General features: G+C 47.1%; 1 protein-coding gene across 3 annotated transcripts in view; it reads left to right on the top strand.

Annotated features, from left to right (window-relative positions):
* UCK2 (uridine-cytidine kinase 2) overlaps positions 1-15,059 on the top strand; it is an 81,613-nt gene extending 66,554 nt beyond the window's left edge. For 2 of the 3 annotated variants that reach the window (XM_061183152.1, XM_061183151.1), the window contains exons 4-7: positions 4,702-4,844; positions 10,845-10,942; positions 13,203-13,251; positions 14,627-15,059. In XM_061183152.1, the coding sequence (XP_061039135.1) occupies positions 4,702-4,844; positions 10,845-10,942; positions 13,203-13,251; positions 14,627-14,766 (430 nt within the window). In that variant the 3' untranslated portion in view covers positions 14,767-15,059. Of the gene's footprint in view, positions 1-4,701; positions 4,845-10,844; positions 10,943-12,455; positions 12,699-13,202; positions 13,252-14,626 lie in introns of those variants that run through there. The other variant, XM_061183153.1, reaches the window with a different exon arrangement.
* Positions 15,060-15,361: the final 302 nt, after the last annotated feature.

Here is a 15,361-nt window from a genome sequence, read left to right as displayed (position 1 = left end):
ACAGTGTAGCCTGACGACTGAGGCACGGGGATGTGGAGGAGTAGGAGGGAGGAAGGGCTAGAGTATTTAGTGCAGGTTGTGTAAAGGAGATGATATTTAAGCTGTGCATTGGAAAGCATGAGAAGTTGTTGGGAAAGGGATTTCCAAGGTGATGGGTAGGGAGGCATTTCAGGGGCAAGCTTGATGGGGAATTGCAGTAGGTTAGGTGTGGAGGGATGGGGGTCAGTGTGTGGGGAGAGCGGCAGGAGGTGGAGGAGGCTGGGAGGCAGGCAGGCCTCAGATCAGGAAGGACCATGGACCCCAGGGCCAGAGGACAAACGTGTTGGCAGTAGGGAGCCATAGATGGCAGTTATGTAGGAATGGAGAGGTCATTCTGGTGGCAGGAACGAGGATTCACAATGCTGTTTATGAAGCCCTTGGAGTGGCCCAGGTGAGAGACTGATATGGGGCCGATGGAAGGGAGTGGAGTGAGGGCAGTTGGCAGGAGTCAGGGCCTGACCAGTGTAGTCGGGGGGCAGGGGGTGAAGATGAGTACCTTGTGCAGCACGAGCTCCATCCAGTTCACGTATTAACAAAAAAAGAACCCTGCAGAGTTGCCCATCCAGATGTGTTTCCCTTTTTTCTCCAGATTCCTCTCTCATACCTTTTATTTTAAAACCCTGTTCTTTAGTGGCCCAGAGCCCATCTCTTGCATGAAGCTTTGTGACCACCTAAGACCACAGCAGTCCCCCCCCAACTCTTAAGAGCCACTTGTGAGGGACCCAGCTGTCCAGGGTTAACTGATCCCAACCCACCCATGGGTCTTTCATGGTGACTACAAACAAATGTTGGACTGAAACTGAGAAGTCACCTATTCTCTGTAAATACCTTTCTCTGGTCTTCCCCTTCTTTATCGTAAGGAATAATTGTCAAATGAGAAGGTTGGGCTAGGTAATCCCAAATGCTCTAATACTCCAGGTTTCTTATGTGAACCTCCCAGCCCATCTCTAAACTCCTAAACAGAATATTGCACCATAGGTTCCTGGCACATCCTGGGCTAGTAGGTGCTCAATAAATGTTGTTTTTAGCTCTAAGCTATTTCTAAATTTTCTCCCACCTAGACCTACATGTGGACTTGGGAAGTGATTGATTTCAACTTTTTGGGGCACCACCCACAGAGCAGGCAGTTTGTTCTCCTTACTGTCCCAGGACTGAAGAGGCATGACTGTTGAGTTGGAAAACCACCTGTTCCTTTTTAGTGTTTATCAGTTAGGCAAGCTGATCAGCACTGCCACACAGTGTCAGTCTGGGTAAATTAGCACGGTCATTGCACTCACTCTGTGTATTCCAAATGGAGCCCTAGGAATCCCACACACGTGTTTTGTTTCCCAGCAGAGCCTTTCTGCCCTCTTCTTGGCCCAGGGCAGCTGCCTAGAGTGACTCATTATTTCACTCACTCATTGATCCTTTTTTCTATCCATCTTGCTTCTGAACTCTGCCCAGTTTGGTTCCTTATCCTAAACCACAATGAGCACCCTGTTTTCCAGTACCTGACATTCTTCTAGGGTTGGCGTGTCTCAACCCTGGCTGCACAGTAGACATACCTGGGGAACATTTTTAAAAAAGGGCTGACATCTTGTCATTTGCGACAACGTGGGTGGACTTAGAGGGTATTATGCTAAGTGAAATCAGTCAGACAGAGAAAGACAAATACTGTATGATTTCACGTATTATGTGGAATCTAAAAACAAATGAACAAACAAGAAAACAGAAACAGCGTCATAGATACAGAGAACAAACGGGTGGTTGTCAGAGGGGAAGGGGGTAAGGGAAGAAGAAATGGTGAGGGAGATTAGGAGGTACAGACTTCCAGCTACGAAATAAATGAATCACAGGTATGAAGTGTACGGTGTGGGGAATATACTCAATAATAATAATGTAGTATCTTTGTATGGTGACAGATGACAACTAGACTTACCATGGTAATGATTTGGAAATGTATAGAAATATGAAATCACTGTGTTGTGTACCAGCAACTAACGTAGTATTGTATGTCAATTATACTTCAAAAAACAAACTCAGAGAAAAAGAGATCAAACTTATTGCTACCAGTGTGCGGAGTTGGGGGAGGTGGGGAAATGGGGAGATGGGCTTGCAGGGGTAGGGAGAACTAGATAGTCAAAAGGTATATACTCTAGCTATAAGATAAATAAGTACTAGGGATGTAATGTACAACATGATAAAGATAATTATCACTGTTGTACGTTATATATGAAAGTTGTTAAGAGACTAAATCCTGAGTTCCTTCACAAAAAAGTTTTCTATTTCTTTTAATGTTTCTTTAAATATTTCATTTATATGAGATGATAGATGTTCACTAAACATTATTACCATTATTGTGGTAATCATTTCATGATGTATGTAAGTCAAATCATTATGTTGTACACCTTAAACTTATACAGTGCTTTATGTCAATTATATCTCAATGAAACTGGGAGAAGAAAGTGTAAATTTAAAAAAAAAGAAAAAAAATTAAAAATAATGTATCAAATATGGAAAAAGAACAAACATTGCTTCTAGAAATGGAAAACACAATGGCACATTTTTAAAACTCAGTAGACATATTTAGCAGCAAAATGGACCTAAAAAAACCCAATTCAAACACTAGGGGATTGATCTGAAGAAATCATTCATTAATGCATTAAGGAAGGAAAAAGACAGAAAAAAAAACAGAAAAGAGATTAAGAGACATGAAAGACAGTGAAAAGACCTGGAAAATATTTAATGAGAAGGAAAGAAAGAGAATAAAGGCAATATCTGAAGAGACAGTAGCTTAATTTTCCCCAGAACTAATGAAACTCACTAAATCCACAGATTCAAGAAGCCCAGCAAATCCCAAGCAGGATAAATAAAAAGAAATACACAAGTGAGTTCTACTTTTTGGAATTGGTTAATATTCCATTGTGGCCTAACAGTTAATTTTTGTGCCTGCTGCAGTTGTATTTCCAAGTTTTGTACAAAGTTAAAGTTGTGTGCACGCACAAACATACATGCTTGCTAACTGTGTTATTCATACTTTCCATTTCCTTCTTTATTGCTACTTCATCTGTCAGTTTCTAAAATACAGAAGTTAGGCGTCTCTCCAATACCAACGTGGATGCAGTTTCTCCTGGTATTTTTATCCGCTCAATATACTTCGAACCTCTGCTGTTAAGTAAATAAAGTTTCATGACTTAAAAAAAAAAAAAAAGAAATACCTGGGGAGCTTTTAAAAAATATCGATGCTCTAGCTCCACCCCAGACTAATGAAATCAGAGCCCCAGGGGAGTAGGGTCCAGGTATAAATATTTTTAAAAGCTCCCCAGATGGTTCTGTGTGCATCCAGAGTTAATACCGCCATCCTAGAGAGTCTCCTAATTGCACTAACCTGGTGCTTTTCTGCTGTCTTTTATGCTCCATATTCTGCCACCTTGGTAGTTGCTCCAGCAGTGCTGCCTTAGAATTTAGACAGGAACCTAAGGGACTGAGCCAATAAAGAATCAAAGCATGTTTATGGGAAGGAAGTCCCTCCTTAGTGGCCAGCTGCTGCTGACTTTGCTGTGTTTGCACAGATAAAACCTATCATCTTAAGGAACTTTTGAAATAACTGTTTGGTTTTCTTCACAAATGTTTCTTCACAAATGTCTGCTAGTTAGGGTGAGTGGTAAACCTTGGAGTGGTGTCATTACTTCCCTTTTAGTGAATTTTGAGGTGAAGTGCAAGGTGGTTTTCCGACAGAAGCAAAAGGTAAGATTGCAGTGAAAGTTGAGACAGGGCGGAGCTGGACCCCAGCAGGCCCCAGTTATCCATTTGGTTTCACTCCCCTGGCTTTTGAAAAGTCGTGTTGACAGTAGTATCTGCCTTGGGCTTCCCAATCCTGTGGGTAGATGGATGAGGTAATGTATGTCCCTGCTTTACTGATAAGGAAGACAGTTGTAGGAGCCGGGCAGAGCCAAACCTGGCAGGACTGGGACTCTTTCCTTCCACAGAAATCCTTTCCCCTTCCCACCCTCTTACCTAAAGCTTTCTTTTCCCCTCCCTCCATCTGCCCCTTCCTTCTTCCTCCCAGTTGCCTCAGCACTGGGGGAGGGGGTGGAGTTGTTGGGAGAAAACTGTGAGTTTCTGTTTTTGAAAGTTCAGAGTGTTAGGTTCCATAAATGCCAGGACTGACAGCATTCCTGGAGACGCCTTCGGAGGGGAAAAAAAAAAAAAAAAAAAAGGTGATCACATCTTCTTTTGTCTGTCTTTATTCTTCATTCAACAGCAGGTTTTTTGGTTTTTTTGTTTTTTTGACCGTGCTGTGTGGCATGTGGGGTCTTAGTTCCCCTACCAGGGACCGAACCTGCGTGTCCTGCATTGGAAGCGCAGAGTCTTAACCACTGGACCGCCAGGGAGGTCCCAACAGCAGGTTTTTTTATTCCAAGCAGAAGGATGTCTACCCATCTGCTTTATGGCGAAAGCTCAGAAGAACTGGTCACAGGAGACCTTTGCTCCAGCCGTCCTGGCGCTCATTCTTGGGTCTTCCGTGGTGGTCTGAGGGCTGTGTAAGGTTGTGTTAGCTAAACCCTCTCAGCGCCCTTTCAGTCAAGGGGTTGGGACCCCAGACTCCCAGACAGCTTCTCTTGTTTCCTCCTCTCGGGCTCCCCCCGCCTGGCTCGGCTCATCATCTGCTCTGGTTTGCAGGAAGGAGGAGACGGTTACCGTCTACCCTGCGGACGTGGTGCTCTTCGAAGGGATCCTGGCCTTCTACTCCCAGGAAGTGCGAGACCTGTTCCAGATGAAGCTTTTCGTAGACACAGATGCAGACACCCGGCTCTCCCGCAGAGGTGCGTTCCAAAAGCCTCTGATGGCCCTGTCGGTGGCCTGTGACAGGCCCCTGCCCTCCCCGATTCTGGGGCCCGTGCCTTCCCCGAGGCAGCCTCGTGGCTGCGTGGCCCAGCCCAACTGAGTCAGTCTAGCCCCAGGGATGTCCTGCTGCCCGAACATTTGGTGACATTTGAGAAGGGATTAGTCACTTATTGTTTCAGGTAACGAAAGGCTCCTGAGGTCACAGAGATGACATAAGAAGTTTACGTTTTGGTTTTGCTGGGGAAAAGTTTGGTTAAATGCTCAGTTCCTTATGATTTCCCCACAGGTGTCAGAATCAAGATGGGAACTCACTGTAGGACATCTGGGGGGGGGCAGGAACACCCTCTGCCTGAAACTCTGGGCAGCTGGTCCCACCTGCCCGCTTCTCTCGCCCTTTGCTTTCCGGAAAGTTCTGTGGAGGTTTGGTCACTCTGTCCACCCAGCTTGGGAGCAAAGTCAGTTGTTCTCTCTGCAGGCCTTCCTTCCGCGTGTGCTGAAGACACCAAACTGCTTGCTGGTGGGAGAGCGGAGCCTGTGAATTCAGCTCTGCGGGACACGAAGCAGAGGGCTTGCTTCCACCAGAGAGCTTGGGAGGCTTTGTGGGGGAAGTGGGTTCTGGACTTGGATGTGGCGGGGTGATGGCGTAGGCAACCCAGGAAGGCATGTACCGCAAACAGAGACACCATGGCTTGTTAGGACTGTCTTGCTGATCTGGACAACAGGTAGGGCTGTCGCCCGTGGGTGGTGTGAGGGGGAATGGAGAGTTGGGGAGAGATGAGAAAGGTTCCTAGCAGAGTTAGAGCTGACCGGACCCCAACCAAGGCAGTGGGGTGTGGGTGACTGAGGAGGGGGATGAAAGCTGACTTAAGGTTTGAGTCCCCATCATGCGGAAGAGGAGTGACACAGGAAATGCCAGGGTTAGCTCCTAGTCGCAGAGCAAGTCGTTGGCAGAGTCAAATTTCATAAGCTCCAGCCCAGAGCCTTCTGACCTCAAAGTCTGTGAAGTTTCCTCTTTTCCGGTTCATGAAACAGATTTTTAGTTTATCCAGTTCAGTACTCTTATCACAAGAACTATAAGTGGAAATGGCAGAATCTAGAGAAACGACTCCCTGGGTTTTGCCCTCCTAAGAAGTAATAGGAGTCACACTCTATTAAGTCAGGGGGGCTGCACTCCCCTCCCCGGTGGTGTCGGGCAGGGGGAGTAACCTGATGGAAAAAAGGAGAATTCTAGTCCCAGCAGAGCCCCTTGCTAACTTTGTGACTTTGGTGGTTCTTATGACCTCCCAGGCATGGGATTTTTATTTAAATGGATAATATGAAGGAGACAGGCCTGTGTTTTAGGGTTACACTGGCCAGATAAGAATTGCGTGATCTTTTTTGACAGATAATTGAGGCTTGAGCCTGACAATCGCTTATGCATCTGCTCCAGGGTCTGGTTTATCACCTTCATCCACAAACCCAGGTCCTACCTAGGCTAATCTGCTCGGATGTCCATATTAGCTTGCCAAATTTGGGAGGCATCACTGGGGGGAAAATTGGAGTCAGATGAACTGGACATTATTTATTTATTTATTTATTTATGTATTTATTTATGGATTATATATATTTTTATATATATATATATATATATATATATATATATCCATCATCAATTTTGTACATATCAGTGTATACATGTCACTCCCAATCACCCAATTCAGCACACCACCATCCCCACCCCACCGCGGTTTTCCCCCCTAAACTGGACATTATTTAAATCCTGGTTTCACCATTTAGTAGATGTGTGACCTTGGGCAGATTATGCTTTAATCTCTCTGTACCTTATTTTCCTATTGGTTGATCATGTAAGGATTAGTTAGTACTCCTGAGATAGTTGTGCCGATCAGAGGTAATGCAGGTAAAATGCCTGGTGGTGGCATTAGTTGATAAATATCAATGTGGCAGATCAGAAACCTGCTTCACCTGAGATTATGATGTTATGTTTTCCGAGTGTTCTCTCAGGACTTGTCAGAACCTCTGAGTAGTCATGTCCTCAGGAGCTGGTGACACCTGGGCTGGTACCATCATTAGTCCAGCAGGTGGTACTAAAGTCCCAGGGGATGGAGTGATGCCTGAGGGAGGAGCGAGTGCAAGAAATTACACAGGAAATTAGAACCGCGTTTTGTGGAGTGGCAACATCCTTGGACTCTGATTCATTCAAACAAATAATCCTAGGGTAGATTAAACAGAAACTTCTCCCTCCTTTTCTTGTACTGAGATCCTTATGTGAAATGGGTGAGAGACCTGAGGTGATGGTGGCCTTCTCTGGGGATTTCTTAGGGTCAGTTCTCTTCACCCCCTGCCTTCCCTGGTGCCCCTGGGGCAGGTCGCTGCCTTCTTTCCGTTCCGCTGTCTTGTCATGTCACCCACTGCTTAGTCACTCTCAGCAAAAGCTGTTTCTACAAATTCACTCTCTGTCCACCTAGGACAAAAAATATGCCTGGCATGTGCTTTGTGGGTAAGGGAGAGGGAGGGAGGGTTAGTCGGGAGCTGTGGGGCAAAAGAACATTCCTGGAGACTTGAGTGAACGCTATGATTTCACCCGTCTGTGGGTTACATCCTCCTGGGCACATTCCAAGTTGACCCTCATGTGGGAGGGAGGTCTGCATCAAGTCTCATAGCCTTGGAAGGACTTCCTTCTTTCCCAGGGACCCCCTTGTATTTCTAGGGAATTGGTTTCCTCCCAGCAGAGCTTGCCTTCACCTTCCCTCTCTGTGTGAATTTAACCAACCCTTGAATTAGGGACAGGGAAGACGTGAGGCGGGGGCCCTGGGACTGCTGACCCCTAGTCTCTCCCGCCATGGCTCCCTGTGCCCAGTTTACACGGAATTAGGGCTGCAGCGAGCCTTGACATAGTCAGTGTGTTCTTTTACTAGAGTAACACATCTCCTCAACGAATTTTTTAAGTGAATTGACAGCCATGGAGGAATTGTGTTTATTCTGGGTCCTTCTACATTTGGTTCTCGGCTTTGGCTGATGCGAAGCAGCACTAGCTGATTTGGAAGGGCTGAGTGGAAGCCAAGCAGGGAAGGGTAGACCTGTCGTTTCCTGCCCTTTACCCTGCAGGGCCCCTCTGAGAGGGCCTATACCAGCGCAGCAAATATGCCAGGGTCAGAGTGATGACGAGGAAGCTGGTTTTAAGTCCCTGGAGTTTCCAGTTTGTGCCAAGACCTTGTTCTGACTTAGTTGTTGGCTTGGCCCCGTTTCCTGACTCTGAGGAGGAAGGCGTTTCAGTGCAGTGAACTGGCTGGCCCCGAGTTGTCCTTGGCTTCAGGAGGGGTCCCGTCTGTTTAAGGTAATAATTCGATGGAAGGCTCTTGGGAGCAGAGGTGGGCGATGCCTTCTGGTTTTGCATGTTCCCAGCGTCTGGGCAACATGCCGACCCACTGCCATCTCCTTTTCCAGGGTGGAAGCTGGAGGATGCCTCCTCCCTGTCTTCCTGTTTCTCCCTCTCCATCCTGTCTTTCCACGTGTCCGCCCCACACTCCTGCACTGCAGCACCCCCCCCCCACCCCCCGCCTTCCCAGCTGCTCTGAGGGACTCCCACCCCCACTGGGTCCAGCCTGCTCACCTGAGTTCACAGTTCCCATCCTCCCGATAGTCTGCTGTCTCAGGGAGCCATCCCTCTGCTGGAGCTTCCTCAGGTCCTGTTGTCTTCATAATCATAGAAACTTAGGCTTATTGAATACACACCATGTGCCAGCCAAGGTGCTGAAGAGTTTTATGTATATCTCCCTGTCTTCCTAAGTGACTGCTTTGTGAGAAAGTTGCTATTATGGGCTCTGCTTTACAGTTAAGGAAAATGAGCTCCAAAGATGTTAAGTAACTTGTCTAAGGCCACAGAGGTAGTAGTTAATGGGGTCAGGATTCAAACTGGGTCAGTTTTGCCCCCATCGCTGTAGCTGATGGGGCAAGAAGTGGCTTTGGGCTTCAGCGGACGCAGGTGTGAGTCACCTGCATCCACTGCTTTCTCCCTGGTACGTTCCTCTCTCCCGTGACATGACAGGTGATGCTCTCGGGTCTGCAAGACACAAGAGAGCTGCAGGCCTGGGCTGAGGGCAGTGGCAGAGCGATGTGAAAGGGGAGTGTGTGTGTGTGTGTGTGTGTGTGTGTGTATGTATGTGTGTGTGTTCTGGGGGAAGGACAGGGGTTCCCACAGTGCTGAAGCTGTCAGCAGTTGTGTGAAATGCACGTCTTGTGAAACAAACCCGGCATCAGGCTTTTGCAGGGCTTTTGAGTCAAAGCTGCTTAATAAGTGCGGGCGTGTGTTTGCTTTTTCCCCCCCAGCTCTGATACCCTTTTGGTCTGGCTTCCTTTTTTCTTTGGGCCTTATCTGGAGACGTGTGAAGAGCTGGAGGCCGCACGGGCTGTGTGTTTTGGTGAGCTCAGCCCGTTGGCCTGAGTGCCCGAGCTCTTGGAGGCCCTTGGGGCTGAGCCACGTGGCACCTGTTGGGGCTCCTACTTGGCCGAGCGTCCCTGGCAGAGCAGCGGCGGTGGCAGCTGGAGCAGGGCCCCGTGTCCAAATGCCTGAGAAGACCATTTCCTGGCTGGGCTGGGTGCACAGGCGGCAGGGTTTGTGAGGCAAATCCTGACGATTTAGGGACCAACCAACCGTTTTATTGCCAGGGCTCATGCGGGGGAAAACTCCCTGTGATTTGAGGAGCCGGTAGAGAAGTCAATGGTGATAGCAGTATATTTATTACCCGGGTTTCTGGAATGGGGTCTTCCTGACAGTTTTCTAGCCATCTGATCATGCAGACTTCATGCCAGCCTGGACCATAGCCACAGGCTCTCCCTGTTACCTGCGCTCCCCCACGTGCGTGCGTTCCTGTGTGCACGCCTGGGTGTAAACACAGAATTATTTACAGACGTGGCTTTCCAGAAATTCACTTAGAAGTATTCCCTATGTTTGTTTACAGCGAGTTTCATCCCTGAAACGATTACCTGAGAAATGATTGAGAGGAGCTGAGAGCCCATTGCAAATGATTGTAGATGGATTTGATACCCTTTTGGGGTGGGAGGGAAAGAGTTAATAGCCAAGATTGAAAACATTTGTAGGGAGGGGCTGTTTTTGATTATGGGACTCAAACTCACTTGCTGAGTTTGGGAGAAACTCAGGCCCAGGGAGGTTAGTGTACAGTGGCGGAACCAGGATTCTGGATGCTTTTCCGTGTTTTGATGAAAAACTGTATTAAAAGCAGTGTTTGTTGCAAGTCCCCGAAAAACAGTCCCCCCAGGAGGAAGAAGGTAGAAGATGGTGAGTTTGGGTCCATCTGGGCAGCTTCACAGCTCCAGCCCATGGTTTCTTACACCATGGTTTTCTCATCTTTCACTAAGAGGTCTTCCCTTTGCAGACCTCTGTGCTTGAGGTGGGCAGGAGTGGCTGACCACAGCTGGGCCCTCTGCCCCACTTCTACCCCCTGTAGGGGCTCAAGTGTGGGTGGGAGCCAGGCAGGTGGAGGTGGCACATCAGCAGAGGGTTGCCGTCCTGAACACAGGTAAGTAAGTGTAAGGGTACGGGATCAGGGTGGGCAAAGGAGAAGTCTCCGGGCAACCCGCACCCTTTTCCAGGATGCCCCACCACCTCTCTGGGTCCAGTCCACTTCCTATTATGAGTTTGTCCTGCCTTTTTCTGGGGTTCGCAATGAAGTTTTATTTAGGTCAAATGTTGCTTGAAACCAGAAGACTATTGGCCTTCCCTGGACAACCTTTTGCTTTGGAGAGCATAGCTGGATTTGACTGTAGCAAGACGTGAAAATGCAACTTGTTTTTCCCAAAGCTGCTGCTGACTGGCTCTTGGTCAAGTCTCTCAGGAATTCGGCTTGTGAATCATCCAGAGTCATTGTGAAGCCTGTGTGATCCTGGTCGGCCTTGTGAAAGGCAGACATGCATTGACTCATGCACTGTTTTCTTGATTCTTGTTTTTCCTTCTCTTCTAGTATTAAGGGACATCAGCGAAAGAGGGAGGGACCTTGAGCAGATTTTATCTCAGTACATTACATTCGTCAAGCCTGCCTTTGAGGAATTCTGCTTGCCAGTGAGTTGTGTTCTTGTTTTTCATTGAATTTAGTCTTTAAAATGTAATCAAACAAATAAAGGTCTGTAAGTTGAGCTCCCTGGCTGGGACTTCACTCATTCCCTCCTCTATCTTCAAGTCCCAAGAAAGGGCAGCCTTTGGCGCTTTGTTTCCTATCACTGTGTTCTCCAAGAGCTCTGTCCTGCCACTCTTTTTCTGGGGTACCCCTTCAGGATCCTGCTGTCTGATTCCAGCAAGCTGTACACTTCTTGCTTGGTAGGCTCATGGTGTGAGACCCTTTATCGAGGGTGCATCAGTATCCAAGGATAGACTCAGCCACTTGGGTCTTCAGAAGGTCTGTGATGGTTGGAGTACTGGTGTAGGAGGCCTCAGCTACAAGGTATTCCCTTCTGAATCTCTTCTGCCACTACATCTGAGCCCCGTTTCGAGCTTGTCATTGGTCCCTGTGTAAGTTCCCATTTGGGAGGTTCGCCATATTGGAACAGGCTTCTGTACTTCTGCCCTAGCACAGGCTCTGTCAGGCCTCCCCACAGCAGCTGGGAACTCTCTAGTGAGCTGGCTTTCAGAGAAGGAAGGGTGAGGACGGGGGAATTCTCAGCTTTTAGCGAATCAGCCCTCAGCCTAGGAAACGCCCCAGCTTCCTCATGAAAGACAGGCGAACGTTGAGGGAAGGCCTCAGGGACATGAGGTTTGGAGTGGTGGGGTTAAGTTCTGAGAGAAAGCGAGAGAGGTTGGGTCTTCATCTGGTCTTGGGTGATGCCTTCAGGGAGATGAGAGGTGTAGAGTGTGGCCGAGTGTGGGGATTTCTCTGCTTCTCCTAATAATTAACTTCTTTTTCCTCTCGTGGAAAAATATGATCCCAAACCGTCTTTCTTTCTTTGTTTCTTTTTTTATTTTTATTGGAGTATAATCGCTTTACAATGTTGTGTTAGTTTCTGCTGTACAATGAAGTGAATCAGCTATACGTATACCTATATCCCTTCCCTCTTAGACCTCCCCACCATCCCAGCCATCTAGGTCACCACAGAGCACCGAGCTGAACTCCCTGTGCTGTGCAGCAGCTTCCCACTAGCTATCTGTTTTACACATGGTAGTGTATATATGTCAGTCCCAATCTCCCAGTTCATCCGCACCCCTCCCCCACCCATCCCCCCACCCCGGGGACCTCTTTGTTTCTTTAAGTCTGTTAGTAGGTTTTGCATCAAAACAGACTTGACATTTGTTTCAGTCAGGAACCAGGCAGACTTTGAGTCAGCCTGAGTAACGCTGATGCCCTGTTCATTCCCCTGGAGAGGATTGGGTCACAGGATTAGGTTTCTGGGAAGAGGGCAGAGGTGGCTGTGGAGCTGTGCAATTCTATCCATCCATCTGAGGACCTCTCCTGCTCTTTTTAACTTAATAATAAGAATACAAAGTAAACTGATTACTGGACATAGATTAGAGTTTACTGCCAACTTTCTGCTGTTTAACTTAGTTGTAATGGAGCTAAGAATTTTACATAAATATTTTCTAGGTTGTTCTACCTGTTTCTCCTGTCCAGCCACTCAGCTCAGGGAAGAGCAGCTCATTCCCGCATCAACCAGGAACTTGGGCCTGATAAACTGTCTGCCTGGTTCAAGTTGGGCCTCAGTCGCAATTCAGCAGTTGTGGCGTGGAAGCTGCACAGAGTAAAGATGCCCATGTCCTAAGGCATCGTTTATGTGGTCTCACCAGCACACAAGTTATTTGTAAAATGGTCCACAAAATGTCAGTAAACTTTACAAAAAAAAAGAGAGTCTGTGGGCTTTTTTTTCTTTCTTTCTTTCTTTCTTTCTTTTTTTTAAGGCTGTGTCATAACAGAGCCAGGGAAAATGGTCATCAATGGCGATTACTTTTTTTTGGGTTTACCCTCGTGCTAGATAAACTGTGTATAGAAATCCAAGGTGAATTGCTCCCCTTTAAGTTTGGTTTTACTAACCGATGGTTTGCCTAGTGGTGAAGAGGCAATTATATATTTGGTTTCAAAGACCATGTTCTCTGTGCAGATTGTAAGCTGAAACAATGTTAAATGCTAATGAGAACTCAGGGAAAAGCCAATTTATTATAAATTAGATAAAGTGGATAAAATGTATTATGTTTAAAGCCACAAGCTGCTGCTCTCTGGGATTGGTTGGAGAAGGCTGGCCCTTTCCCCACATTCCCTTAGAGAGTGGCTTGGGCCAGCTTCTTTCTTTAATGCATTGTAATGCATTTAATGCATTGTAAATATCTTTCTCCACAGACAAAGAAATATGCTGATGTTATCATTCCTAGAGGTGCAGATAATCTAGGTGAGTCCTCTTGGGGTGCCATCCTGTGGGGCATAACTTCTACCCTTTGTCAGTTATACTTTGGGGTAGGATGTGGTAACCAAACAAAGCTCTATAGATGTGGCTGAGCCACTGGTTGCTGCTGTGAGCCAGAAAGGTATTTATACCTATGCGTCTGGCCTCGGGGACAGGCCCCTGTGAATATGCACGTACATAAATGGGGACAGACGTGAACTTGTGCTTCTCTGGCAACAATCAGAGGGCAATAGATTACCTTCTACTGTCATTTCCAGTGATGATACCTGGCTGCCTTGTATCTGAGGCCATTTTTTAGCAAAAGCAGATTTCCTTCTTAATCTAATTTAGAATGACCTGCCACTAAGGTAGCCTTTCCTAAAGGGAAAGGGATTTCTACCACTAGTGCATTTATGCGTTAGCTTTGACTTGTCTAGAAAGTAGGACTATCCCTGGACTTAGGCATAATGGGGCAGAGTTGAATTGTGAGAAGACCCTGTCTTCTCATTCTCTTTATCATTTATTTCAATTTTCCTCTGTTTAAAAAGTTAATTTTTTGCCGAGCCTTTTGGGAGTTAGTCACAGCAGTGAAAATTTCACTGTATATTTCTTAAAGACAAAGCCATTTTCATTTACATAGCCACAGTGCACTCATCACATCCAGGACAATTAATATTGACTTAATCTCCTTTAACTTTCCTCAGCCTTTCTTTGTTTTTTATGACACTGATATTTTTGAGGAGTACAGGCCCATTGTTTTGTAGAATGGCACTCAGCTTGGGTTTGCCTTTGTGTCCTCATGATTAGCTTCAGCTTATATAGTCTGGAGAATACCCTGGGGGAGGGGTGTTCTTGGGGCATCACCTCAGGGAGCACTTGATGTTTATCCCATTTTTGGTGATGTTAACATTGATCATTTGCTTGAAGCATATGATTTATTTCCAAGGCTAAGGAAAGATAGTCCCATTTGACCTTTGGAGGAGAGGGCCTTCTGTGGGGTCCCTGTCCTTGGGATGGGGAGCTGCATGGGATGGGGACCCAGTGGAAGGGTCTCACAGCTAATTGATGGTGTCAGAGCGAAGGCCAGACCTCATGTCCAGAATTTGGGTCGATTGCTTTCATCCAGTCCGTGCCTCTGATCGCGTTCTACATTGTCCTACTCTGAGAATGCCCCTGCGGGGGTCATATTAGCCCTGATGGAGGCTTGGGGAGGTGGCATGACCTGCTCGCAAGCGGCAGAGCCAGCTTCCTGGAACAGTTTTTAACCTTTGGTTAAAAGGCTGAGTGCCTGAGTGCCGTCCACCCAAACAGACATACAGCCCCACAGACGTGCTCCCACCCTCCCCGTGTCCCTAACACTCTGCTGGTCTCTGCCCCACAGTGGCCATCAACCTCATCGTGCAGCACATCCAGGACATCCTGAACGGAGGGATCTCCAAACGGCAGACCAACGGCTATCTCAATGGCTATACCCCTTCACGCAAGAGGCAGGCCTCGGAGTCCAGCAGCCGGCCGCACTGACCCCCATCTCCTCAGCCCCTGGCCCCGATCTCCAAGGGACAGGAGGAGGGGGCAGGAGGCACTGTGCATCTATACATATGGTTTCCTATGACATTGCTGTATTTAAGAAAACACCATGGAGATGAAATGCCTTTTGTTTTTTGTTTTTTTTTTTTTGGTACTTCGGAGCAGCGAAATGAAACAGAACTTGACCCTGAGCTTAAATGACAAACTGTGCCAACTACTACTGGTGATGCCTAATTATGACTTCAACGTGTAACCAGTTATAAATACATATATATATATATAGAAAAGGATCTATTTTTGTGTAAATGTACAAATACTGTACAGCTGTTTGCCGTAAGTATTCTGCAGGAGGGCCTGTACTTGAGTGTTTTGGGGGCTGGAGCTGGAGTTTCACCAAAGGGAAGTTGCCTGGTGGGTTCCAGGAGGGGCAGGCTCAGGCATCTGGGAGGGAGGCTCACGGCTCGCGGCTCTCACTGTCTGTGGGACTCGTTGGAAGTGGAGTTTGGAACTTTTGATCGCTTCCCTTGCCAGATGCCACCTTCTTGGTACTGGAGCTTTAGGATAATGTTGATGAGAGATCCTCTTTTCT

This window comes from Eubalaena glacialis, chromosome 3, assembly GCF_028564815.1.
Source record: "Eubalaena glacialis isolate mEubGla1 chromosome 3, mEubGla1.1.hap2.+ XY, whole genome shotgun sequence".
Classification (NCBI taxonomy): Eukaryota; Metazoa; Chordata; class Mammalia; order Artiodactyla; family Balaenidae; genus Eubalaena; species Eubalaena glacialis.
The sequence above is the reverse complement of the archived record's forward strand: the minus strand, read 5'-3'. Positions and strand labels throughout refer to the sequence as shown.